The 27,689-nt window shown below is 37.8% G+C and overlaps 3 protein-coding genes across 4 annotated transcripts; 1 reads left to right on the forward strand and 2 right to left on the reverse strand.

Moving 5' to 3' along the window:
• Positions 1–328: 328 nt before the first annotated feature.
• LOC139961245 (TBC1 domain family member 22B-like) lies at positions 329–18,919 on the forward strand. Its single transcript, XM_071960329.1, has 11 exons — positions 329–853; positions 1,749–2,092; positions 2,558–2,737; positions 3,440–3,510; positions 4,133–4,261; positions 4,845–4,910; positions 5,955–6,069; positions 7,286–7,477; positions 8,150–8,277; positions 15,245–15,340; positions 15,982–18,919. Exons 1-11 carry the CDS (start codon positions 735–737, stop codon positions 16,120–16,122), a joined length of 1,581 nt encoding a protein of 526 aa, XP_071816430.1. The 5' UTR covers positions 329–734; the 3' UTR covers positions 16,123–18,919.
• On the reverse strand, positions 8,326–15,142 carry LOC139961238 (uncharacterized). Of its 2 annotated transcripts, none has more exons than XM_071960312.1 (2): positions 14,894–15,142; positions 8,326–14,728 (listed from the first exon to the last, which is right to left on the reverse strand). In XM_071960312.1, exon 2 carries the CDS (start codon positions 14,535–14,537, stop codon positions 9,276–9,278), a length of 5,262 nt encoding a protein of 1,753 aa, XP_071816413.1. In that variant the 5' UTR covers positions 14,538–14,728; positions 14,894–15,142; the 3' UTR covers positions 8,326–9,275. The 2 variants fall into 2 exon arrangements, 1 of the variants encoding a protein (XP_071816413.1); XR_011790790.1 differs by having other exon boundaries at positions 8,327–8,760; positions 8,926–15,142.
• A 1,797-nt stretch (positions 18,920–20,716) lies between the features above and the next one.
• Positions 20,717–27,617, reverse strand: LOC139961247 (tubulin alpha chain, testis-specific). The gene is made up of 4 exons (XM_071960333.1): positions 27,458–27,617; positions 24,949–25,171; positions 24,239–24,387; positions 20,717–21,829 (listed from the first exon to the last, which is right to left on the reverse strand). The coding sequence occupies exons 1-4, from the start codon at positions 27,458–27,460 to the stop codon at positions 20,849–20,851; spliced, it is 1,356 nt and encodes a 451-aa protein (XP_071816434.1). The 5' UTR covers positions 27,461–27,617; the 3' UTR covers positions 20,717–20,848.
• Positions 27,618–27,689: the final 72 nt, after the last annotated feature.

A 27,689-nucleotide genomic window follows, 5' to 3' on the forward strand; every position in this document is an offset into this window, starting at 1 on the left:
CATGATAGATCTGAACCTTGTAGTATAGTAAGCAAACCAGCGTAATGATAATTTTTGTAATCATTTTTTTCATTTCGGATTCCCGCACCAAATATCAGGCTCAGTGGACTATGAGAATTCTATCAGTTTTCCTTCATTATACCATGTCACATTGATACCTCTCCGTCAATACACTGTCGACGGAACCGATAAGAAAAGATGGATAGTGGTAAATTAAAAAGTCGAAATTTGGAAAATATTGTCTTTTTCTGCTTAGCGCCACTATTTGGGATCTGAAAATATGTGTTTGCTTAGCTTAGCTTGCAAACATTCTTAATTTTGCTACGTAAAGTAGTGGCAGATATCATAACAAGCGGATGCTGCGCAGGGCGACTAGGGACGTGTACAACTATTCGTGTAATTAGTACACAACACACTGTAAATATATATCAGTTAGGCTTTACTACTGTAACACCAACAGTATTGCAATGTAAAGAAATAGGATGTGCTTGATTTTGTGTAAATGTATGTACTAGAACTACTCTACCGGTGTGTCTAGGTTGAGAATCTACAACTAAAAGCTCGCTGAAAATTATATGGCTAGTGCAAATAGGATTAAAACACTTCTACTCATTTAGCCCTTAGTTAGAAGTTGCTTTTAAGAAAATGGAAGACACAAACGTTAGCTAATGTCACTGATTTGTTTGTTAGTATAATAATCGATGTGGTTGATGTTAAAATAATAGGGGCTTCTTATGGCTTCACCGGGCAATCGTGCGGCTGAATTTACAGTGGCGACTGGTTTCGGCAGTAAAGCTCAAACTGATAAGAAGGCAAATTACTGGAAGAAGAACTCGAACAGGGTACCAGGAAGGTAAAATTAATGGAAAAGTAATATAGCTAGATGAGAAACTGGAAATGACAACAATCTTCATCAAAATGAGTCATTTTATTTTTAGCCTAGGCCTAGGCTAAAGGCAAAGAGTTAAGGGCCTAAGTTCAATATTTGCTGAAGAAGCCCCTGCCTAACTTAGGCACTTTAGGAACTTTATTCGAAGTCTCAACCACATTTTCACTTAAATTTTAGTAAGCCGAGAAGTAATGTACATATCTTTGTGAGGAACAAAATTATGGGGGAAAAATTAGGCCTTGGCATAGTGACTAGGCCTAGTAAAGGAAGTATTGCTGATAACAGTTCCTGAAACTTTGGTGGCAAAGTAATGTATAATTCTGTAAAGAGTAGATGTTTATTTGACATAGTTTGCAAAAACATAGTTTGCAAAACATTCCACCATTGCATGTGATCAGGAAAATTTTCCTATGATTGTCCAGTTGTTCAGACAACCAAACTCAGCTTGTGAGGTCTTCCAGTGCAGAACTTGTTGTTTACATCAAATGATTTTGTGTAACCACTTCCCATCTTCAATGCTTTTTTTCAACTAGTGAAGATTTGATCTCTGTTATATGGTATGTTACAACAAATTTCAAGAAAAGGGACCAACGGTTGTGCTTCTTCTTTCAAAATGTAATTTATCCTTCAAAGTCTTTAAACCTATTGAGCAAGCATAAAGTTGGTACTTAATTTCCCAAACCTACTGTACTATATAACAAAAGTTCAATAATGTATTTTACAACAAAGTAATTAATGCTTTCAGTCTGTTCTCATTTTTTATCATTCAATACAAATACTGTAATGTGTATGTAGTAACTTCTTTATTCTTTGCTGAAAATGTTCATATTTTTGTTTTTTGTCTCTTTCATTTTGGCAGCATAAAACCAGTATATAGTGCCATGTACCCACCGGGCGAGATCCCTAGCCATGCTCATGTGTCGTCATCTAGATCTCCTGGAAAGCAGAAAACCAAGAAGGGAGATTCCTTTGCAAAATTTGACAGTAACACAAGCGATGTTTGGGACGTTGACGAAAATGAAGATTTTTCTTTCTTAACTCCTCAAAAACATTCTACGGGCTACAATCAAAGATATGCAACTAATTCATCTCAATTGGAGACAAGTTCAGAAGCAGAGAGAGTTTCTCCATCTGTTGTCACCGGTAACGAAGGGAGCAAGTCATCGACTCCCTCCAGTCAGCCTTCTCAAAAGAAGAAAACAGGTATGTCTTGAATTTCTTTGTGGTTGTTTAAAATTGTAAGTTTTTAACTTTTGAAATTCCATGCTAAGGAAAAAAAATTAGATAAATAGCATGACTTTGTTGTGTTCAGTGGGAAAGTTTTGTTTCACCCTGGAAAATTGGGCATTCCTCAGTTTTGAAGTTGTATTGCAACCTTAATTTCAAACTAGTTTTCAAGATTTTATATGTCAAACTAAATTTCAAAAAGGACTCTCTTAAATTGCAAAATTACTCTGATATCTTGAAGATGAGATCTCACGTTTTGTCAGTAATGTGTGAATTTTTAAAGACCTCTGAATAGAGTCTTCCCTGCCAGTGACATTTCTGAGTTTCCCAATGTTTTCATTGTTAAACATCACTCCTTCCACAACCATTCCACAAAGTTTCTGGTGTTTTTACGAGGAGCCATTTCTGCTGATTCTCTTGTTTTCGATCTTCTTATGTTAGATAATGATGTGACTGTATCCTCATCTAGTCCAGCCAATGAGCCTACATCCCAGATTGAAGCTCCTAGGCCTTCATCACCAATACGCCTTAATTCTCAGCAGCAGCAGCCATCCAGGGAACCAGGAGAGGGCAGAGCGGAAAAATTTAAGGAACTCCTTTTTGATATCAATACAAATTTAGGTAAAGTAACACTGCTGTAAACAAAACCGTTTTTGGGGTAGTCCAAAAAAATGGTGTCCTGAAATATTTAGTGACCATGCTATATATCGATTTAATGATTCCCGATGTTCAAATAATTGTGAAGCAAACTTTTTGACAAAGAGTTAGGCCTACCAGTGACTTGAGGTCATTTATTGAAACTGATCAACTCATGTTTAATCCATCAGTCCAAATTATATTGACAGTTGAAAGATATGTGAACATGCCCTGTCATGCCCGATAGTTACACTCCATCGGTCTCTTACAGACTTCTAACAAGTCGATAAAAATGATTTATCTACTCCTTTAACATTCTAGTCCATTATTGTAGAAGGTAGTGCTACTTCCGTAATGCTTGGAATATGAACAGTTCAAATACATTTAAATCCTATTACCACTTATGCGAGATGTTTCACGTCATGACTGTACAAACCTGTAATCCTAAGTTGTTCCTAGTTTTGTTGTGGTCTTAACTGGCTTTTTCTTCTCAAAAACTATAGAAAGGTCTTCACCCATAAATAGTGCCACTGAAAATCTCACCACAGAACAATGCCGGGGACATTCTTTCCGGCTATTTTCAAAACCTTTCTGTCAGGGTGAATGTTTAGCCATGGTCATTTTTCCCATTCCCTTTCATACTGTTTATAGTAAGATAACATTGGTATTCAACTATTGACTTTACAGATGAACTTAGGAAGCATAGTTGGAATGGAATTCCTGATACTGTAAGACCAATTGCTTGGAAAGTTCTTTTGGTGAGTTCTGTTACCATGTATGTAAACCCAGTGAGAGTAGCCTTAGAGCTTTGGTGCACCTTTAACTTGGTATTTCACATATGTTTAACTAGGAATTGTAGTTGAAATGGAATCCTGGATCAAAACCTCAGGTACTCTAACCTTAAATACACACTTTTATCTTCTTTCTTGTGTAGATTTGTGAACAGTTTTTCTTGTTCTATGTTTAGAAGGTGTTGAAATAGTATTTACTTGTGTTTATTGTCACATCTGTACTGGAGTCAAGCAATGGACCTGTTTTGTTTTACAGTTTCCGTTCCTGTGTGGTTGGTGGAGAGTGGGTGGAATAATTTATCTGGTATCTCATGTCAAAGTGGTGTGCAAACTGGTCAAGTTACTATGCAAGTGTAAAGGTGCATATCAGTTTGTGAACAAAGAAACGGTGTCATATAACTTTCCATAGTAACAAACAAAGTTCCTATAAAGCAGTGAAATGGTTATGCAAAATTACCACGTAAGTTCATTTCCCTGCAACTGTGGAAACGTCTCATGAACCCCTTTATGAGATTTTGAATCTTGGAGAAGGTGTTATGAAATTCTGATATTAAACAGTTATGGTCTTTACTTGTAATATGTCTTACAGGGGTACTTGCCAACTAACACCGACCGCAGAGAACAGACGTTGCAAAGAAAACGTTCAGAATACCATGGTTTTTTGGAACAGTACTATGAATCAAGACATGAATCCGAACATATAGATACCTTTAGACAGGTGAGTTTGACCGAGTAAATCATGACACAATGTATTCCTATACGCTACTGTAGCAACAAATTAATTTCTGGTTTCTTTCAAATTTATTCAAAATTGAGATATTCTTAATATTGTATTTGTACTTTCCTGTTTAAAAATCCTCCTTGTTTGATTTCCTCTGAGATAATTTAGATCTTGGCCAGAGGTAGGGTGATATATTTGGGAGTCAGGATATGGAGTGTGAGGGATGTGGTTTTACCATTGTGTGATAGTGTTGAGAATTATCTAGCTTAGACTTAGATGTGGAGACTTGTCAAGGTTGTTGTGAAATAGTATTAATGTTGTTATTATTTATTTGCACATCTAATTGGTGAAATTTGCAAATTAAAGCAAGAATGCCAGAAGGACTACCAATTTATTGTTATGACAAATATCAGAGGAAGTTGTGCAGTAGGAATTGTGGGTTTTTGCAGATTTTTAACATTTGAAAGGCTTTCTATGATGATATATTGATTGGTTGGATTGATTGGTTGATAAGAAAATGGGATAGTTGCTTCCAAGCTGTACATCTATTGAGGTTTCTCTCTCACTTTTTTTTTTTCAGATTCACATTGATATCCCAAGAACCAACCCACTCATACCACTATTTCAGCAGTCTGAAGTACAAGAGGTAATTGCAATTGGTTAATATCATGGTTAACCTCAGAGAACTTAAACTTAGAAAATAAAATGGTTGTGAATGTTGCTACCATGCATATTAGAGCAGTATATATATTTTTCTCATGATGGACATTAAACTGTAGGGTATCAAATGCAACAGAATTGTCAATTCATTCTTTGGTTGTGCAATAGATAGCAACCAAAGATTTAATTAGTAAATTTGATAAGGCAATAGATAGCAACCAAAGATTTAATTAGTAAATTTGATAAGTAAGTTGCTATGTAGAGACATTACAAATATGTGCGATCCACTTTGGAGTATGAACTTGTTGGCTTTGTATGTCGTGTGCAATTTCAAAATGGTTGATTGATACAAAATTACGATCAACCACAACTAAAGTGGTTGGTAGTCACCGAAAACTGATAGCTACGAAAAAAGGATCTTGTTGGTTTTAAGTTTTGTATACTTCAGTTAAAGTTATTCATTGTCTTTGTCAGAAGGATATTCCCCCATTGTTGTTCAAAAGCTGTGCATGGGGCATTCCATGCATAATATGGGAGAGGGGGCATTGCATGTATTATACGGGGGGGGGGGGCATTCCATATATTATATGGGGGCATTCCATGTATCATATGGGGGACATTCCATGTATGATATGGGGGGCATTCCATGCATGATATGGGGGGGGCATCCATGTATGATATGGGGGCATTCCATGTGTGATATGGGAGGGGGGGAGCATGCCATGTATGATATAGGTGGCATTCCATGTACGATATGGGGGGCATCCAATGTATGATATGGGGGGCATCCATGTATGATATGGGGGGCATTCCATGTATGATATGGGAGGGGGGGGGAGCATGCCATGTATGATATAGGTGGCATTCCATGTATGTTATGGGGGGGGGGAGCATTCCATGTATGTTATGGGGGGGGCATTCCATGTATGATATGGGGTGCCTTACAAAGCATGAAAATCACACATTGCCACTGTGATATCAAGTAATATTAAATACAGTTTTGTCTCTTTATTTTCTTCTTTTCCTTAAGATATTTGAGAGGATATTATTCATCTGGGCCATCCGCCATCCTGCCAGTGGTTACGTTCAGGGCATCAATGACCTTGTCACTCCATTCTTCTTTGTCTTCTTGTCAGAGTATGTTGGTGAGTTACAGCCTCAGCTTTAAGTAGAGTTGTACTCCAAACAAGCCTTATTTCTCTTCTCCTGCCATTCATTAAAGCAGCAGTCAACTTGAGAGTAACCTAAAGTGGCATACACAGCAGTGATAATATCCATCAACAGTAGATATCTTATATAGTGGCCATGCAAAGCGATACAAAATTATTGCAAAAGTGAACATTTACATATTGCCAATTTTTGTTTAGTCAGCATCCCCTCCCTCTCTTAAAGAGTGCAGTCCACTTTTACTCCCCCTACACATCCTCACCTAAACCTATCAACATTTTTATTTGTTTCTCACTGGAGATATAAAGAAGAAATTATCCTTTTCTTTTGAGAAGTGGCTGTGATTTTGCAAGATATTGTAACAATTTCAAGGCATAGTTCAGGTTAATGTAGGAAATGGAACTGTTAATGGGATGATAAAGACTGCCCTCATTCCACCTTGACAGCTAGAATAACTCTGATTAAGAACACACTTCAAATAACTTAAAACTTAACTCGCGCAAAAAGAAACGTCTTATGCCGGTAATCTGGCCTAGTTTCGAATGAGGTGTAACAGAAGTGTTGGACACCACCATTGATCCCAGAAAACACACATACACAGCTTGCTACCGTCGGTAATTAGACACTAGTGTACAGTCAGTACATCTGTGGTCAATACCCACAGCACAGTGTACAAACAATACAGCGATGGACATCTCAGGTCCAGCTAAAGATAACAAGGTATCACGTTTCATTACTGTACTGTCTGCATTTTGTAGCGACACGAACAAAACGTCACTTGCAAGCAACGAAAAGTTAACTTTTGCAGATGGCCGCACGCGGTTTGGGGGATTCTTCAATGCCTTTAAGAAACATACACACTGAACCTAAACAATCATAAATATTAAACACCTGACTTCTCAAGTGCACTTCCACAATAGCAAGTACCTTCAGAGCAGCTTGTGTAATGCAAATTTTTGGAATGTATGATGGACAATGTTCAAGAGGTTCTGTGGATACAAGGTGAATGACAGGCCATATACAGTGGAATAAAATCATGACTTTTAAAAATATTGTATTATTAAAGATGTTGTTATGCCATGTCAGAGATGGAATAGAAATTTAAATTTAAAAAAAAAAATGTTGAAAATGTCTTCTTGAAAAATGACACATTTATTTTTAAAATCATCATTGCATGTCTGATTATGCCCTTAGGGGAGAAAGTATCCCAACTGGATAACTTTGACATGAGCTCATTATCTAATGACTATGTAAAGGAGATTGAGGCAGACAGCTATTGGTGCACTAGCAAACTGTTGGACGGTATTCAGGACAATTACACATTCGCACAACCCGGTATCCAGAAGAAGATCAACTCCTTGAAGGAGCTCATACAGAGGATAAACGGTATGTACTCAGGTACTGAGGATATTTTAAGATTTAAATAACAAGGCTTTCACGTAATGGCTGAAATAATTTCCTATGATACAGCTCGTGAAGTTTTGGTTCCCTGTCACTGGCAAATCTTATGCCATAGTGAGAATGTGTGTGTGTGTTAACACAACAACTCACCATTTGCCAGCTTGCTTCAACTTCATACTTAGTATGTAGATCCTCACTGGTTTTGGCTGCTTTATTTATTGGTGGAGCTCAAAGGTCAGTTTCGATCACCAGTGGTCATAAAAATGAAAAAGCTGTTAACACACCATTCCAGCTTTAATATATCACATACTTGACACCAGGGAATAACAAAATTTTGTGTGTTAAACAGTTTGGCTTTCAATTTTTGTCTCCTATAAAATTTCTGGTATTCTAGTTCTGACATATTGTACACAGTTTACTACTTAAAACTCTACGGCAAGGAATCACAAAGCCTCTGGACTTTCTGGTTTGGTTTCAGTCACTGCATTTCTGTTCAATGAGGACACAAATGTGTTTGATCTGATCATCAATGTATGGAGGTAACATGCAGGTAGTTTGTGGTCAGTTTAATTTGATAACTGCAACCGTACTAAAAGCGTTGGGTGTTATTTGTACTAGTTGACTACATATGATAATTTCGGTGTTATTTTATTGCAGCACCTTTACATAAACACCTAAGTAGCAATCAAGTGGAGTATTTACAGTTTGCATTCCGATGGATGAACAACCTTTTGATGAGGGAATTACCCTTGGGAGGAACAATCCGACTGTGGGATACTTACATGGTAAGCATCTGCCGGTGACCTAGCCTTATTGGGTCATAGACTTCCAATATGATCATACACGATTTGCACAGGTGTACAAAATAATGTTGTCATGCAATTCAAGCATCTGTCACTTTAATAATTGTTACATAGCTACCGAAACTGAGGAGGGTGTAAGGTTGGTTTTGGTGAAACTCCTGCTAATTAGTCCAACTTATGAATTCTGTACTTGTCATGTATGAATAAATTGACTCTATTTTTAATCTAAATGTATGCATATTTAGTGTCCATTTATGTAAACATATGTGCCAAGTACTTGTCCACTCTCAACCCCCCTGTAAATCAATATAGATTTCTTTAGGCCGTATTCCTGTAATCCAAAGATTATTCAACGCAGAAGAAATGTTGAGTCGATTCGTGGTTTATTAGCTTTGATATCTGGTAACTATCTGGTAATCTTTTAATCTGTTAATCTGCTAATCTGTCAATCTGTCAATCTGGTAACTAAATGAATAAAAACGAAACATACGTTTGTAATTAAACAATCAGGAAATCGATTAATGAATAAGTCAATTATTGAAGAATAAATACATAAATCCAAATCATACAGAATAAATAATCACGTATGCAACAAATATACAACGTTATATCAATTAAAACACAACTTACATAAAATCTTTGGTTTAACACTGGAAAATACATCTTGCTTCAATGCGTTCTTGATATCGACTGAACTCAAATTACGGTAAATGAACGTAAAGACAGAACCAACGAAAACAACAAATTTCAAACACATACTCACGCACGCACGCACACTCGCACAAACACGCACACGCGCAGTAGCACTGCAACTTTACATGACGCACACTTCGTAACAATACACAAACAACACATCGTGTGAGCGCGTTTACACTCCCCCCTGTTAAATCATATGGATTTTACACACATTTACAACCAATCAAACAATTTAGTACACTGAGACAAAGTAATATATATTCAAAGAAAAATCAACAATGAGACTAATCAGACATTCTCTTTACAATACACAATTTCGTAATCGGTCTTTTGAGTATTTTATTACGAACCTTAACCTCAACGCTTCTTACTTTCCCATCGCTACTCTTGAAAACTGTAATGATTCTAGCTAAAGGCCATTTTCCGCGTGGAATTGTTTCGTCGGTGAGGAGAACTATGTCCCCAATGACAACACTTTCTTTCGGAAAATTCCACTTATGGCGTTTTTGGAGGAGAGGCAGATATTCTTTCCGCCATCTACTCCAAAACAAAGAAGCAAGGTACTGTACTTGAAGCCACCTTTTACGGCCGTAAGAGACTCCTGCGTCGACTGGGTTGTCAGGCCCATGTCTCATCAAAAGTAGGTGGTTCGGAGTAAGAGGCTCCTCATCTTTTGGATCTGAGGAGAAGTCAGTGAGAGGTCTTGAGTTGAGAATAGATTCAACCTCAGTAAGTACAGTAGTAAGAACCTCATCAGTGACCGTTTGCTGCCTCAGGACGCATCTTAGAATCCTTCTAACCGACCTGATAAGCCTTTCCCATGCTCCTCCGAAATGGCTGGCTGTAGGAGGGTTAAAGTGCCACTCACAACCTTTACTATGAAAAAAGGCTTCTACATCATCTTTATTCATAGCTTTAAAGGCATTTCTCAACTCTTTCTCGCCAGCTTGGAAATTAGAACCATTGTCGCTAAAAATCTTAACTGGCTGACCTCTTCTTGCTACAAAACGTCTGAAAGCATTAAGGAAGGAATCAGCATCAAGGGATTCACACACTTCCAAATGAACAGCTCTGGAGGACAAGCAAGTAAAAATGCAACCGAACCTCTTTACGGTCAAGCGACCTCTTTTCGCTTCGAATGGCCCAAAATAGTCCACGCCGACAAAACTAAAAGGAGGTTTGTCAGAGGAGACTCTCTCTGAAGGCAATGCGGCCATTATCTGACAAGAAGGCCGTGCAAGGATCTTACGACAAATAACGCACTTACTTACTACACTCTTCACTGCTGTTCGACCATTCAGTAGCCAAAACTTTTGCCGAATGGCACTTAACGTCATGGCCAAACCACCATGACCTACCGACTCATGATAATATCTAATAATGAGTGTGACTACTGCTCCCCTAGGGGGCAAGATAATTGGGTGCTTAACGTCATTTCCCAAATCAGCATTGTCGAGACGACCCCCCGCTTTAAGTACATTTCCAAGAAGAATGGGTTTGAGTTTAAATAATCGCTGGTCACGCTGCCAGGATTTAAACGCCGATTTTTGGACCCACGAAATTATGGTAGTTTCACTCGCTTCGATTTCTGATACAGACAGATTTATGCCACTTGCTGCCAATGAACCTCTACACTTATTAACAAAGCGAAAGACCCAAGCTAACACCTTGACTAACTTGGTCCACGATGAAAACCTGGAGATTAACTGCTCAGAAAAATTATCATTAACTAAAGTAGTTACATTAAGAACAACAGACTTTCCTATTTCTGTGTCTCCAGACAAATCAATATCATCATGTTTCAGTGAAGGCCATGCGCTTTCTTTCTTCGAAAGGAAACTTGGGCCGGAGAGCCACGTTCCTAAATCATACGTACCCCTCGAGCCATCATCGGCTGGGTTTTCTTTGGAGCCTACATGTCTCCATTGATCTGGAGAGGACAAATCATGAATCTTGGACACTCGGTTCGCAACGAAGGTTTTAAACCGCTTATCCTCGTTGCGAATGTACCCAAGGACAATCATTGAGTCCGTCCAAAATATAACATCATCGAGATCAAACCTAATCTCTTGTTTGATCGACGTGTACAACGTCACTGCAAGAACCGCGCCCATTAACTCGAGCCTAGGAATAGACACGGGCTTCATTGGGCTGACTTTGGCCTTTCCTTGAATGAATGAGCAGCTTGCTTTACTGTCAGCACCTATCACGCGGAGATATGCCACTGCAGCATATCCTCTCTGAGATGCGTCACAAAACACGTGAAGCTGGACGCACTGTGCGTTATCTAACTGTAGCCAACGAGGGATCTGTATAGATGAAAGAAGAGGAACATTTTGAAGCCACTTCTTCCATGTCACAAGTTCTTCGTCCGTCAAGGGTTTGTCCCAATCAGACCCTTTGCGACAAATATCTTGTAAGAGGCACCGAGCAATGACAACAAAGGGAGCAGCAAAACCCAATGGGTCAAAGATCGAGCTTGATATTGACAATAACCCTCGCCTTGTAAAGGGTTTGTCGGGCAACGACACGTTGAATAGGAAATTGTCATTTTCGGCATTCCAACTCACTCCCAGTGTTCGCTCAGTTGGAAGAGTCTCCAGGCTATTACGTAAATTTGGAGCTCTTTCGGACTCTGGGATGCTTTGGAGAACGGCACGATCGTTACTAACCCACTTCGTGAGTCTAAAGCCGCCCTTACTTAAAATACTTCTAATGCGTTCCACAACTTCTATTGCAACAGTTGGATTATCGACTGAAGCCAGAAGATCGTCTACATAAAAGTTGTTCCTTATGAACTGAATGGCTTTCTTACCTACAATGTCTTGATTATGTAACTCGTTGTCCCTGGCCGTGCGCTGTAACGCATAGCCGGCGCAAGCTGGACTTGACGTGGCACCAAAGAGATGCACCGTCATTCTATATTCAAGCGGTTCACTTTCTAGATTACCGCCAGGCCACCACAAGAACCTGAAGACATCGCGGTCTTCGCTTATCACCTGCACTTGGTGAAACATTGCCTCTACGTCAGCAACTAGTGCAATTCGCTGCTGCCTAAATCTGTGGAGAACACCCACGAGACTGTTTATCGTGTCTGGGCCTTTCAATAAACACGAGTTTAATGAAGTATCCCTCCACTTCGCTGCACAATCATAGACTACTCTGACCTTGTCTTTGTGGGGATGAACAACTGGATGGTGAGGCAGATACCAAACATTACCAGCCTTACCTTCACCTTGAACCCGTTCGGCATAACCTTTCGCAATGTAACCTTCTACGGTTTCTGTATACTTTTGACGCATTACATTGTCTCTTAATAGCTTACGTTTTATGTGTCTTAGACGTGATTCAGCTAACGGTTTATTGGAAGGCAAGAAATGGTAATCGTCCTTCCACAGAAGTCCTATCTGGTAGTGACCTTCACTAGTAAGTGAGGCAGTAGATTCTAATATACCTTTGGCTCTCTTGTCTTGGACAGAATCACCTTCACCAATACTCGCATCGTCTACAGACCAAGAACTTTTAAGTAAACTTAAGATCTCTCCATTCGAGCAACAAGATATACGATGGATGTTCTTTCTATCGCTACGACCACTGAAACCTGTAGGACCCATAACAGACCAACCAAGGGGTGTCTTTACTCCATACGGATCCCCCGTTCCACCACGCCTCTCATCCATAACCCAAAATGCTTCGGGAACATCCGCCCCTATTAGTAGCTCAAGGTTGTATCTTGAGATATCCCCCCAGGGAATAAGTTTCAAATGTTGCCACCGGTTGAGGTCACGAGCAGAGGGGACACTATCATCACTATTGGGTAGTTTTGGAACAGAAAGAGCAGTTATTGACAAATCGTTACTTTCATTCTCCCCTTTGACGCTAATATCAAATGTTAAACCGATCTTAGGTTCGACTCCGTTAACCGTCGAAGACGTGTAAGACGTCGGTTTTCCCTTAACACCTAACTTCTTCCTTAGGGATTCTGAACACAGAGTAGTGTCTGACCCACTGTCCAAAATAGCCAGGGTATGCACCCGATTACCATTGTTACCGGTCACTGTAACCGGCAGAATTCTCAAGAAAACGTTACTACCACAAACAGCAGTGTTTGACATAACAGAGATATTCTCTTGATTGGGTGGAGGATGAAGTAGATCATTGTGTTTGTTAGACTGACAAAAAGTGCAAACGGTATCCCTTCTACATTTAGCCACCGAATGACCAGGAAATAGACACCTAAAACACAACCTCTTTGTCCTAACAATGTCTAGCCTCTGGTTGTAACTCATGTTGCAGAACGACTCACAGTCAAAAATCCTATGATCATCATCACAGGCAAAACACTTAAGAGATCTACCTTTCATAAAATTAGATTTCACGCGAGGTTTCTCGTCACTCACTACGCTACTCGACTTGCCTATATTCCTACCAAACATGTTAGACGAAATTTCAGCTTGACCTGTCAGATACGATAGAAGGTCATTAAATTCTGGTTCTCTACTCTCATGTATCTTTTGGGCGACATTTGCCCACCCAGTTTGAAGATAAACAGGTAACAAACTGTGAATCTTGAGAAGGTTACTTGTTGAATTTAGGTCATTTACATACCCCATCTGAGATAAGGTAACGTAACACCTCTGCATTTCGGATATGAGCTTCCACAAGCTTTCTCCGTCATTAGCCTTAATCGATTTGCGACTAACCAATTTACTCATCAAAGAATTCAGAATCAGATGCGGTTGACCAAATTGACGTTTCAAAATTGCCTTCGCGCTTTCGTAACCTTCGTCACCTAGAAGCGCGCAACTTTCGATGCAGAAACGCGCTTTACCTTTACATAGCTGCAGCAAATACTGCAAACGCGCGGCATCACCGCTCAATTTACTTGCCACGTTAACTTCGAAATTGGTTATGAAGTACCAATAATCTGTGGGGTCTCCATTAAACTCAAATACCTCAGCCTTCGGTAACTCTAATGCCAATTTGAGTTCGTTAAACCCGAATACATAGTTGGAATCACAACTAGAACTATACCTATTTGAACTTAAATGTGGAAGACCTTCACCATTCTTCATGTCTACGTTACTCTTATTACCATCGGTAATATCATTAACTTCCTTAGAGCTAACACAATGACTAACGTTACTATTCTTAGTAAAAATACCGTTATCATCATTGTCGGTTAACCTCTTTTCCTCGTCGCCTTCGGGAGCTTCTGAGATCCTCTCGGGCCCTTTTCTGCTGAGGTCTACATACCTCTCGACTTCGATCTTTACGGCGATGAACTTGCTGACTACGTCCGCCATCCATTCTTCTTCCAAAATAAACTTATCTTCTTCCAAAAGCTTTTCAATCACAGCTTGATGGGCCTCTTCTATTGCTTCTAAATTTTTATTCGCTTTCTCTAAGAGTTCCTTCACAGAGTCTATTCCTGCGTCCTCTCTAATGAGAGTAGAAATAGAATTAATCGCTCTAGTCAAGGTCCCCTTCTTATTCCTGCGCCGTATTAACAGCGTCTTCATCGTAAGGGCCTCGTCCGTTGACATCTTCAATTATAGATTTTATTTACTGTAAATCAATATAGATTTCTTTAGGCCGTATTCCTGTAATCCAAAGATTATTCAACGCAGAAGAAATGTTGAGTCGATTCGTGGTTTATTAGCTTTGATATCTGGTAACTATCTGGTAATCTTTTAATCTGTTAATCTGCTAATCTGTCAATCTGTCAATCTGGTAACTAAATGAATAAAAACGAAACATACGTTTGTAATTAAACAATCAGGAAATCGATTAATGAATAAGTCAATTATTGAAGAATAAATACATAAATCCAAATCATACAGAATAAATAATCACGTATGCAACAAATATACAACGTTATATCAATTAAAACACAACTTACATAAAATCTTTGGTTTAACACTGGAAAATACATCTTGCTTCAATGCGTTCTTGATATCGACTGAACTCAAATTACGGTAAATGAACGTAAAGACAGAACCAACGAAAACAACAAATTTCAAACACATACTCACGCACGCACGCACACTCGCACAAACACGCACACGCGCAGTAGCACTGCAACTTTACATGACGCACACTTCGTAACAATACACAAACAACACATCGTGTGAGCGCGTTTACACCCCCTCCCAATCCCCCTGTGGAAAGCAAGCTACACAGTTGTCTTCAAGAGAGGAAGAAAAATAATGAAACAATATGGTATTCATTGTGTCTTCATAACTATTCACAGAGCGAACCAGAGGGGTTTTCTGTTTTCCACTTATACGTCTGTGCTGCCTTACTAAAGAAGTATTCTGACAAGATTCTCACAGAGAAAGACTTTCAGGTGAGAAATTTTGTTAATATGTTAGTAAGGATGGTAGGTTTGAAACTGTTAAAAATACTTGTAACAATTTCAGGTGCAGTTAGTAGTGCTTCATTCATCATTGCATGGTAGGATGGGTATAACCATGCTTCCCAAGCTGAGTGATTTGTTTCACAAGTTTTGATAAATGTGTGTGTGTGTGTGCTGTTGTTTAATTATGTTCAGTCAATTCTCATTCAATCATCATTCACCAGGGAGAATACATTGGGTGGTTGTAGGCCTTATTTATCAATGGTGACTAGCATAGGGAAATCACAATCACATGAAAAAGGTTGGGAAGTGGCAAACCAGGTGCAGATGTATTTTCGAGAGTAAACAGTGTTCCAATTGAAATCAAATTAATTCCACTAAGAAACTGGTATTACAGTGCCCTTATTCAACTAAGCAAGCAAATACATTTATAATTAGCACTATGCTGCAATCAAAGAAGGTAGAAATGGATACTTTTATCACACATCATCATGCTTCAGATGTACTGTATGTTTTTTAATTGGAAGCAGTTTACTTGCTTCTCGTACAAATACATTCATATGACTGTTCTCGATTCCGACTGTCCAGTTGTTGGTGTTCATATTATAAAGTGGGATTCTTTCTCTTTCCAGGGAATCATGCTCTTTTTGCAAAATCTCCCAACTAAACACTGGAAAAATGATGACATTAGCCTGTTGCTTGCTGAAGCATACAGTCTCAAGTACATGTTTGCTGATGCTCCAAAGCACCTCGGACAGCAGAAGAAGCGCTGATCATTGAAGGTTTTCTTTCTCCTAACAGGAAAATGACCTCAAGTAAGACCTACCGTCCTAGATAAAGTAATGTCTCGCCAATGGTTAACACAGTAGATGGATTGCCTTCCTGTATTATGCACTTATGTATTACTATTTTCTGGAATTGAGAGTAAAAATGCACATTACATAGCTATTACAGGTTGGAAACAATGATATGAACTGATATGAAGGCCAATTTTACAACTGTTTACTTTTTTAAAAGGTAGGGCATACTTGAGTTTCAGCTAGGTATCAAAATATGTTAATTAATGGGTTTGAATTTCTATGTAAGGAGAGAATTCTAATAAGACCTATCCTGTGATGTTAGAAATATTTTATTCTCATTTCAAGGTTTAGAAAAGTGTCAATCTATATAATGTTAAGAGTAGAATGAAGAGCACTTTTTGCCCAAACTCTTGCTTTCTAAACGATAACTAGAGAAATAACTGTAGAAGACCTTGTCCAAATATGACTTCAATACCAATTCAATCAGTATTGTTAGTATCCTGACATGCAGTTGATTTGTAAATAACAAATTCAAAAACTACTGTAAATTGTTAGAAAGACACATCAGTGTTTTATAAATGATAAGAGTGATGGTAAGGAAAATTGCAATTAGAAAAAAAAAAACCCTACTGTAGGTATAAAAGAGGCTGCAGCTGCTGGTGCCCATCAGCAAAATTTCATATTTTGGTTGTGAAGCAAATTTGTTGTTGCAGCTACCTTTAAAGTGGACAAATCTTGCTGGCATTGTTATAAAGAGAGGGGCTTCTATAAACTGAAAGTGGCAATAAAAACTGTCTACAGTAATTTTCTCAAGTCCAAAAAGAAGTTTTCCCACAATCTGCGACATATTTTGAAGGAGCACTGCAGTTTACATAGATAGTTGTTCATGGGTTGGCATGATTAATAGCTATAATGCAAGTCCTTGTCTTGCTTAAAGCTTCTGTTCTTGTTTGTAAACACCTCTCCTGTCATACAAAATGTATTGTTAGCTACGTGCATTGGTTTCATAATGCACGCTCAATACCTACATTTTCAAACAAAATGTTAGTACTCTTGATGACCTATGCCTTCTTTGCATCCATAAAGGAATCTGGTATGAGAACGAAAAAAATCAACATTTCACACCAATTACCACCTTATGGCACTATTTTTTAGGGAGAAAAATTCATGTTAGCTGTTGCAAAGACTGATATTTTTACAAAAGGGAGAAATAAGTGACCCTGGTGCAAATATGGAAATGTTGTGTAACCTTACCATTGAAATGTGGCATCTTTATTTGATGCACTGTATCAGGAGTCAACCCAGATTTTCTGCAGCAATGATAAATAGACATTTACTATGTTAATTTGCCATCAAAACTTGTTTATCTTTACTTTATTTTTTCTCCTTGCTTGATCAGGAAACCTATACAATCTTCACACATCAAATATTGCACATTCCTAAACCTTGAATTTCATTCAAACTATGGTACACTATGTATGCAACTTTTAGTAAAACCTGTAAAATAAGGGAACTCTGCTATTGTATTGAAAAGTTGTAAAACTGAATGATAGTAGCAGTTTGGTGGAAGAAATCACTTTAATTTTGAATTGATTACTTTCTTTGTAGCTTGTTATAGTATTTCTGTTGAATATTCAGCAAAGGGAGCCTCATTTTATGTTATTGAAATGACAAATTATAATTTTGGCTTGCAGAGGTATGCAAATATCTTGAAGCTGGTTTATTAAATAAAAGTTAGATTAAATTTTCAGATTTCTTTTAGTACCAATGGCATACTCATAAATCTTCATATTTATGATTTTGTGACAACTCTGTCCAGAAAAGGTATCATCATTGTAAATTAATATACTTTAATGAATAATTGTGCTCCATAGTACTTAGTTATTTACTCTAAGAGTGCACTAGATATGTGTACATTAATATAATTTTGTGGTAAATTTTTGCCGTAGTGGAGATTCAAACTGCTCATGTAAATTCCTGTGGTTTCAGTGAAAGATATTCAATTAGCTATCTCCGGAGTGGCAAACGAACCTATTGCTGAATTATTAAGGGTAGACAACCTCTCAAATGTGTTTTACAAGTTGACAGCCAGGCCAGTAACCTTTGGCTCATGTCAACATGAGATAGTGTGTTTGGAAAGCGGAGGAGCTTTCATACCTCCTTTTAGCAAGAGATTAATCTGCTTTGCTTTTCTCAACAGTAAAGTTGCAAGACATGTGTCTGTTAAGCCCATTAGCACAATACTTAAATCTCATGTTAAAAACCTGTTCTCCAAATTTTGCATAAGACATTTGGCACATGAATTAAAATCCCATTCTAGTTGAATTTATGCTTTTTATTTCAAAGCAGATCATAATTCTGTAGAAGTGTTTAGCTGCCATTTGTTAAAGAAACTGTTAACTTGATTTACATTTCTAGACAGCAAGTCAACTATCTCATCTTTAGTTTGGTTGAATTTACAGTATCAATATTCATTTTGATTGGATTAGAAAAGGATTGAGAATATTATGGAACTGGACATACCATGCACTTTTTTTTTTTTTCTCTGTTGTAACATTTAAATTGAAAACATTTACAGAGCATGAAGTTAGAAGTAGAATCGGATTCATCCTGACAAAATCAAGCTGCCCTCAAGTGGAGTACGATTTTTATCTGTACACAAGATATTTATGGAATAGAGTAAAGATGTAGTCGGAGTATGATCATGTTTAAATTCAGCTCATATTGTACATAGCAAGGAAAATATGTAATAAACAACAAATTTGGTAAAGTCTGTCTTCTGAATTTTTTGTTGTTGTTTGGCTCATCTGGTTTCTAATGAATTGTGTAGCAGTATCTCTACTTTATCCTTATCAGGCAACTTCTTATCCCATGGGCTAAAGGTGTACTCTCTCATAGTACACACACAGTCAGATTTAACTAATGCTTTTTGTTATGTTTGCAACATATTGAAAGGAAAACATAGATAGCATGATGCATTACCATATTAGTAGATGTCCAAACCTTTGAGATCTATTCCATCATACAACAAGCAAGGAAAATAATTTTGGTTCTTACAACCAAAATCAAATTTGAACGGTCATCCGAATATCTGTTCAAACAGCTTTGGAGGTCATCTGGCTAGTTATTTAACATGAAATCCAGATCTCATAAGAGAAATGCAGGGAAATAATTTCGGTTCTTACAACCAAAATCAAATTTTAACGGACATCCAAATGTCTGTCCTAACAGCTTTGGAGGTCATCTGGCTAGTTATTAAACATGAAATCCAGATTTTATTGCAACTAAACACCTACAAATATCTTAAACAGGAATCACCCTCCAACAGTTTGGAGATACTGAAATAAAATTTAGTGGTAGGCTAAGATCCACCTACACAGGCGAGTTTTACTGGCCCTAAACGTGTTCTTTTCACCAAACCTACACATCTCCTACAGGATACAAATTGGTTGTGCCACGTTATTTTGCTACATTTTTCTGACAAAACTGAATTTGCAGTTTTGGCAATAAAAAAGCAAGGCTCATTTTGAGGGACCTGACAAACTTTGCCCTGCTATGGCCAGTCTACACTGCACATTGCATTCAAGGTGGAACTCACCATTGCCATTAATTGTTCCAACAGCTGATTACACTTTTACTTTGTATCTTCAACATGGTCTGGTTATTCATATAAACCAAATAGAATATGTTCATGTAACTTCATAGAAGCAATTAGATGCATTAACCTGAACTGTAAGGCTGAAGTTCACAAGATACCATTTTATAAATTGTCTGTTGGTTTAATTTGTATGTAAGGCACAGGGAATAACTTAAAATTCCTTTTGGGAAATGCAGAGATAGAATGTGGGTTCAACACATATCTTTATGTAAATTTACCAAATTAATATAATTCTGTATGATACAATTTAATGGACACTCAAATATGTTGCCAATGGAAGTAGGAAAGTTGACACAATACTCTTTAAATAAAGTAAGCTATAACAGGTTTCACTACTAAGCCCGCTAGAACAAGCTTGAGCAATCTATGTACATAGAAATATCCAATTTTAGAGATTACTCCAGACTAACAAGCAACTTGTATCTTTTCCTCAAGTTTATAAAGCTGTGGTAAGAGGTATCAACTTCCAGGAAAGTCATGACACCCACTTTTTGTCGTTTGCAGTTATTTGAGAAAGCCAGCTTCATTGTCTTGAAAGATGTAGAAACACAAGTTCATATATGTAGTGTATCTCATGACTGGTGCAAATTTATGCAACTAGTCAAAGGGATGAATTTTTGAACTTTCAGACCTACTGGAAGAAATATCTTCCCAAGGTTTGGTCTTCATAAGTTACTGGATTTTCTGTTGAGGTTAACCAGTTGGCTTGTCCAACAAGATGGTATTATTGGTAAGCCTTGCTGAGTGCTTTACATTGTATAAATCATCTGGCTGTCACTGTTCCAAAGGATACTTTTGGTTGTGCAACAGAAATATAAATCAAATGTCTTCTGTGAACGGGCACACGGACGAGCTCAACGAATGAAGTTAATGATGAAACAATTGAAAAAATACTGCTGTAGCCAATAATTTATGTTACTGTGTTGACAAATTTATTCAGATCCAACGATAATTTAAATTCCTGAATTGTTCTAAAATGTTGGTGTTAAAATTGACAAGTATGTTGAATAAGTTTTGTTTGAAATTTCAAGGTGTACAACACTAATACTCCTCTCCTTCCTCTTCTGCTTCACCTTCAACTGAGTCAACACCTACTTCTTCGTAGTCTTTTTCCAGTGCAGCCAGATCTTCACGTGCTTCAGAGAATTCTCCTTCTTCCATTCCTTCTCCCACATACCAGTGCACAAAAGCACGCTTGGCATACATCAGATCAAACTTATGGTCCAGGCGGGCCCAAGCTTCTGCAATAGCAGTTGTATTGCTCAGCATACAGACAGCACGTTGTACCTTAGCAAGATCACCACCAGGTACAACAGTGGGAGGTTGGTAGTTGATGCCTACTTTGAATCCAGTTGGACACCAGTCTACAAACTGTATGGTACGCTTGGTTTTAATAGTCGCAATGGCAGCATTGACATCTTTTGGTACCACATCACCTCTGTAGAGCATGCAGCAAGCCATGTACTTACCATGTCGAGGGTCACATTTGACCATTTGGTTGGCTGGCTCGAAACAGGCATTTGTTATTTCAGCAACACTGAGTTGCTCATGATATGCCTTTTCAGCAGAAATAACGGGGGCATAAGTAACCAGTGGGAAATGAATACGCGGATATGGCACTAAATTGGTTTGGAATTCAGTGAGGTCAACATTGAGGGCACCATCAAAACGCAAGGATGCAGTAATGGAAGAAACAATCTGGCCAATCAGTCGGTTAAGGTTGGTGTAAGTTGGTCGCTCAATATCCAAGTTACGGCGGCAGATGTCATAAATGGCCTCATTGTCTACCATGAACGCACAGTCTGAGTGCTCCAGGGTGGTGTGAGTTGTGAGAATGGAGTTGTACGGCTCAACAACTGCAGTAGAAACCTGAGGTGCAGGGTAAATTGCAAACTCCAATTTAGACTTCTTGCCGTAGTCTACGGACAGTCTCTCCATGAGAAGGGATGCAAATCCTGAGCCAGTGCCACCTCCAAAACTGTGGAAAATCAGGAAACCTTGAAGACCAGTGCACTGGTCAGCCTGTTGAAGAAACACAAACATTAATTAATTGCACCATCTCAAGCAGACTGCAGAATCATCAGCAAGATAGAAAATTTAATTACTGAAATGTGAGGTCCATTTTAAGAGGCTTAAGACATCTGCTCAGTTGCTTGCTGATGTATTGCAGACATGTTTTGTCACAAAAGTTATCAAGGAATTATATAAGAAATGGCCACTGATAATGAAATGCATGAATAGTTATCCCTATTTTCTTACTTCACAGGTATCAGAATGCACTGTTGTAATCTTTTGCTTCAGTGAATGTCTTTTTATAATGACACAATTTAAAGGCAGTGTCATATTTGATATGTTTTGCCTAAAAAAGCTGAATCAATAACCTTTACAAACATTGTAGGTAATCTCACAGTGTGTACTAGAGTGTGTGCCCTCAAATATGAATTGTGACTGAGCTGGTGTCTTGTTCAACTGTTTTACAGTGTACTGAAAGAATTTAGACAGATTGAGGCAACACTGTCTCCCACTTTAAGGACAGTTCATATGTAAAAATGTATTCAATAATATGAACATTTTCAAAAAGCTGTGCCATGCTCCCATCACACCTGTAACAAGTTCTGAATTAATTTTTGACAATTTCATGTCATGTTTTCAAGTTGTAGGTAACTGTTTTAAAGTTGCGAGATGAACATCTTGTATGTTGCTAGCCTAGATCAAGGTTTGACCTACAGGGCCAACAAATGGCTAAGCACTAAAACTATGCATTGTTCTTGCAAAATGCATTTTAAAATCCAATGTTGTCTGTTCACCTTTCCACTGGGTAACTCCTGATTGCATAGTATTAATATGTCAAGCCTACATAAAGTATTGCTGTTTGATCTAACCACTTGCGTTAACGCTAAAATGTACTAAACATGGGCAAAAAGACAACATGCAAATTCCTGCTTTCTTTTGAATACATGTGTGGAAACTCGAACAAAATGAAATAAACAAGCAAAATTTATCTTTCGTCTCTCCATTGTGGTTCCAGAATATCACTGGGTTTAATGGCCAGTGATTAGTGCTCCCAAAGAAATATCAGCATAAGTATAAGCATAAGTATAAGGGCGGTGGAGCAAACAGCAACAATGTGAAACGCTGTTCACTCACATCTCGATGGGCTAGTACAGATCGAGACACTAGGTTAAAAAAAATGATAAAAACAGCGAGGATATTCGAATAGACCCTTCCTGTCTGCAGATTCTATAGCAATTAAGTGGCGTGTATTTGTGGTAAAGGTAAGAAAGTTATGCAAGAAGTAGAACACTACCATTAGGCATGATTCATAACAAAAAACACCTTTCATTACCAAGACAGTACTTGCATGGCAACAAGCTTTCGTTATTGCTGCTATCGTTGACCACATGATAGCCTAACTCCACACTAAGTCAATGGGAAATCTAGCCTAACCATCTGTTTATTCGCTCAAATCGTGACGCAGTTAGCTGGAACTAAAATATGCATGGAAAACTTTCATGTTTGCTGCTATATTCGACCACATGGTAGCCTAACACCACATTTTGTCAATTGAAAAATCTTGTCTAGCCATCAGTTTGAAAAAAAAAACACACTTTGCGTAAGCCTTGTTTACAACTTTCAATTAGCTGGAAATCGGCAATTGCTTGGAAGGTACGTGCTATGTTTAGCAGAAGGAATGTAGTATGTTACGTACACTGTTGCGATGTATTGAAGGTTTCAATTTTGAGTAGTTTTCACAGAGATAATATTTTCGTTGTTGAGTGATTTTATCCACTCATGAAAAAGAATCATTAAAAATGGCTAATACTTGACATACTAAGAAATTAAATCAACCATCTAAATTACAAGAAAGTTATTTCGTGAAATTAATCTTCTGTATTCGTGTGTCTTGATTAATCAAAACATGCAGATTACTGAAATCATGAAAGCACTTGCGTAGCAGTTACGCGATTTTCCCTCACCCCAGAAAACGGGTACCCGTTTTAGATTTGGGTATCTGAATGTTCGGTCAGGTACCCGACTCAGGCCTAATAACATTTTAACTATAGGATAGTATTTCTTAAGTCAAGAAACTTACCTTTTTCAGAGAACACAAATTTGAACAGAGTAAGTTACTTATCTGGTATCACATAGAAAAATGCTCCACATGTTGATAAAACTGCTGTACAAGGGCAAAGAACCATATTTGTTCAATATTTTCTAAGCCAACTTGAACAAACTAGAAATTGCTATATGAAAAATTCAAACACTACATTATTCACCATTTGGTGATTAATTGCCCCTATGTTATAACACCTGAAGTATTATATTGCATGTCAATTATGGTTCACTTTATATACCAAGGGAGAGGCTGCAATTCAACAACTTAGCATGGTGTGTCTTTGAGGGATCTATGTAGGAATCAATGCAACTTACCAATTTTCGGATTCGATCCAGGACCAAATCAACAATTTCCTTGCCAATGGTGTAATGTCCTCTTGCATAATTGTTAGCTGCATCTTCCTTACCGGTGATGAGTTGCTCAGGATGAAAAAGTTGCCTGTAGGTACCAGTGCGAACCTCATCTTGAAGAGGAAAAGAGGTTATGAAATAGGACAACGTTGTTATTTTCCTTTAAAAAATCCTCTTACTTGTAGCCTCTATTGATAACCAATGGTTTGGTTGTGAGTGTGAAAACTATCTCTCAGTGTGATATTCCATGCAAATGGGGAGGACAATATTTTTGGTTGGTAATATAAATATAAAATTACATTGTTGCAATTTCTGATGTAATTCATTTGAAACTCACAAATGATCTTTGAAATAAAAAGCAAAGTGAGACATTTTTTGTAGACATAAGAAAACGATGATTAAACTAGGCATCAGAAGAGCAGCTTTCAAGCAAGTGCTATATTGAACTCTATACAAACTTGGTCATATTAGATTCTAAATGAGAAGTACACATAATATTGAATGCAGCAAAAATTGCAATTAGTAAAAACCTGCTGGATGTATTCTCCATAAATATGCTCTAAATGAAAAGGTTTTATAACAGCATCCTTTAGAACTTATCTTGGATTTTGCAACTGAACTATGGTTAAATGAAATTAACAAGGGACTCCTTATTTCTTAGTTTGAATACATACCCACAACAGTTGGTTCCAGATCAACAAAAACAGCTCGCGGGACATGCTTTCCTGCTCCAGTCTCACTGAAGAAAGTGTTGAAAGAATCATCTCCACCTCCAATTGTTTTGTCGCTAGGCATTTGACCATCTGGTTGAATGCCATGTTCCAAGCAATACAACTCCCAACATGCATTCCCTATCTGCACACCAGCTTGCCCTACATGGATTGAGATACATTCACGCTAGAAAAGAAGAACATACTTGTAATTGAAAATATTGCAAATAAAACTCTATGCTGCTGATCTCTACAATCATTTTCTTGGGGGGTTTTGTTTTAGTACAATATCAGAGATATAATAACACAATGTGTGTTCCTGATATTATTTGCCACATATGGGAATGTTTGGTGCATAAGTGATTGGTGCACGCCCTTAACTGTGTGATTCACTCTGATAGAAAATACATTTCCTCAGAAACTGAGCCCCTTGTGCCTAAGCATATAACTGAATCAACATATTTAATTCACCACTGAACAGTGTAAACCTTTCTTTATCAATTGTTATAAGTCTCATTCTGATATCTGAAAAGGCCTCATCTATTTCCAGTGAAAAAAGAAGTGATTCTGTGACTATCCTATTTCCGCCCATATCAACCAAGAAAACCTGGTATAACTCTTGTCCCTTGTCAAATCATTTCAAGTGGTTTTAAAGTTTACATATCTCTTCCTAAAACATTTGTAAAATTCATTTTGATTGGACAGGAAAATACCCCAGTCATTTTGACATCGAATTGGAAACAGGCTTAGAAATCTTGAACCCTCTCTTTGTATTTCTTTGTTTGGGGATTACGTAATACCTCATACATGTGCCCAGTAACAATGACGCTTGCTATCTACAAATGTAACCTGCATTTTCCCCATACTCTGCTCCGTTGTGTCAACCTATAATATCTTTTTCAACGCTGTTTGAAAACAAAATCACTTTTATTCAATTGAGCTCTCTATTGAAAGAGGAAAAGATAATATCAAACACTTGTTGACATTGTTTTTAAATTAAAGAAGGGTCAACACCACTTTTGTCCAGGTAAGTTGGAGACAGTGACTTGTACACTTGTGAAACATATTCACTTGGCATTTGCCAGAGCAAATTTTTGCTTGAAACTTCAAAATTGTTCTTCAGTTTGTGAATCTTTTAGGACAAATTTGGCAAGGCAGTTAATATTTGAGAATGAAAAACTACCATAATTCTTCCCTGTATTATAATGGAAATTGTCTAACATCTTCCTTTGGTGAGTTGCAACAACAACGAACTTGTTTGTTTATGCATGATTACCTAAACCTCGCCATTTCACAGGCCGATTCCGCGAAAATCCTGCTATGCGCGATTTAGAGGTAAACATTCCCAAATGAACCAACCTAAATGAGAATGTTTCAGTTTGTTTTACCACAGCTGACTGGGGGTGGGGAGGGATGCATCTTGACTGGGACAAAATTCTCCCCATGGAACCACCTCTAGTTACCTATCCAGCTACTGTAAGCTAAGCCTAGCCTATCTGTTTTTTTCAAGATATTTATCAGAAATTTAATATTTCCGATGTACTTTCGCCTAGAGTCATTTACCTTTCGAGTACACTTCAAAAGAATGCTATGCCTTACCTAATCTTAGGAAAAGAACTTGGCCCTTGGTGAAGTTGGTCTTCATCATAAATTCATATACAATTTTTTCTCTTACAAGAAGTATTTGTAACTTTCATTCAATATGTTGGCAAAATGTTTTTACCTGACCCACTTCTATTTTTCCACTCATGCACTGAGCTATGGTTTTGCATAGCTCCCAACTCTTGAGAAGGCAAATGCTGGTCCATGCCACGAATTGAATTGTTTTGGAATCCTGGTGATGCCTACATGTAAAATGGTGGCACTTAGAAAGGCTTTTGTCACCCAAAATTTTCTGAGAAATATGAATTTTTTTGTGTGTAACATCAATAAATTGAATAGTAGGTGATAATTCATTCTTTCCCGTGGCATGAAAATGTTCGCTGCTCGCCCCAATGACAAGAAATATAGGCTAATTTGAGGTTCAAATCATGCTGTAAAGAAGGTTTTATACTCTATTATGCTAAATGCTAAAGAAATGATGGTTGCTAAGTCAAAATTTGATGCAATTTACTTTACGTATACTTGACAATTACAATGCGGGTTTTTCGGACTCTTGCGCGGGTTAGCGGGTTTGGGTGTTAGAATGCGGGTCCAACCCGCGAAATGCGGGTCAGTTGGAAGCTCTGTTTTGTCACAACCTTTATTTAATTCTAGGCCCTTACTATCAGAGAAATCCCTTGCTTAGGCCTGTCCGACTCGGACAGTCAGAAATATGCTTAGGCTATTTACCCAGGGCCATAGGCTAAGCAGATATGCCCAAACAGTAGTTTAGTTTAGGCAAAAAATGTTTTACTTTTAATAATTATTGCAATATTTTGCCTATGAAACTTAAAGAATACAAATAATGTATGCTACTGGTTCAACGGCTTACCATTTTGACGACGAGGAAGACTAACCGGTCGTTGTTTTTAAGTAAGTCTGTGGATTTAGAACGTCGACGACTGCTGCTAAGTAGCTTGCCAACTGTTGAATAAATCAGATCATGGATCTCATGCTCAAAAGACGCACGAATATCCTCTCTTCGAGATCGTTGCCACAGTGATATTTGTATATCTGTTCTTGTAACCAATCGGTTTGCGAGAATCGTCAGCACATGAACATAT

This window comes from Apostichopus japonicus, chromosome 20 (genome assembly GCF_037975245.1).
Source record: "Apostichopus japonicus isolate 1M-3 chromosome 20, ASM3797524v1, whole genome shotgun sequence".
Classification (NCBI taxonomy): domain Eukaryota; kingdom Metazoa; phylum Echinodermata; class Holothuroidea; order Aspidochirotida; family Stichopodidae; genus Apostichopus; species Apostichopus japonicus.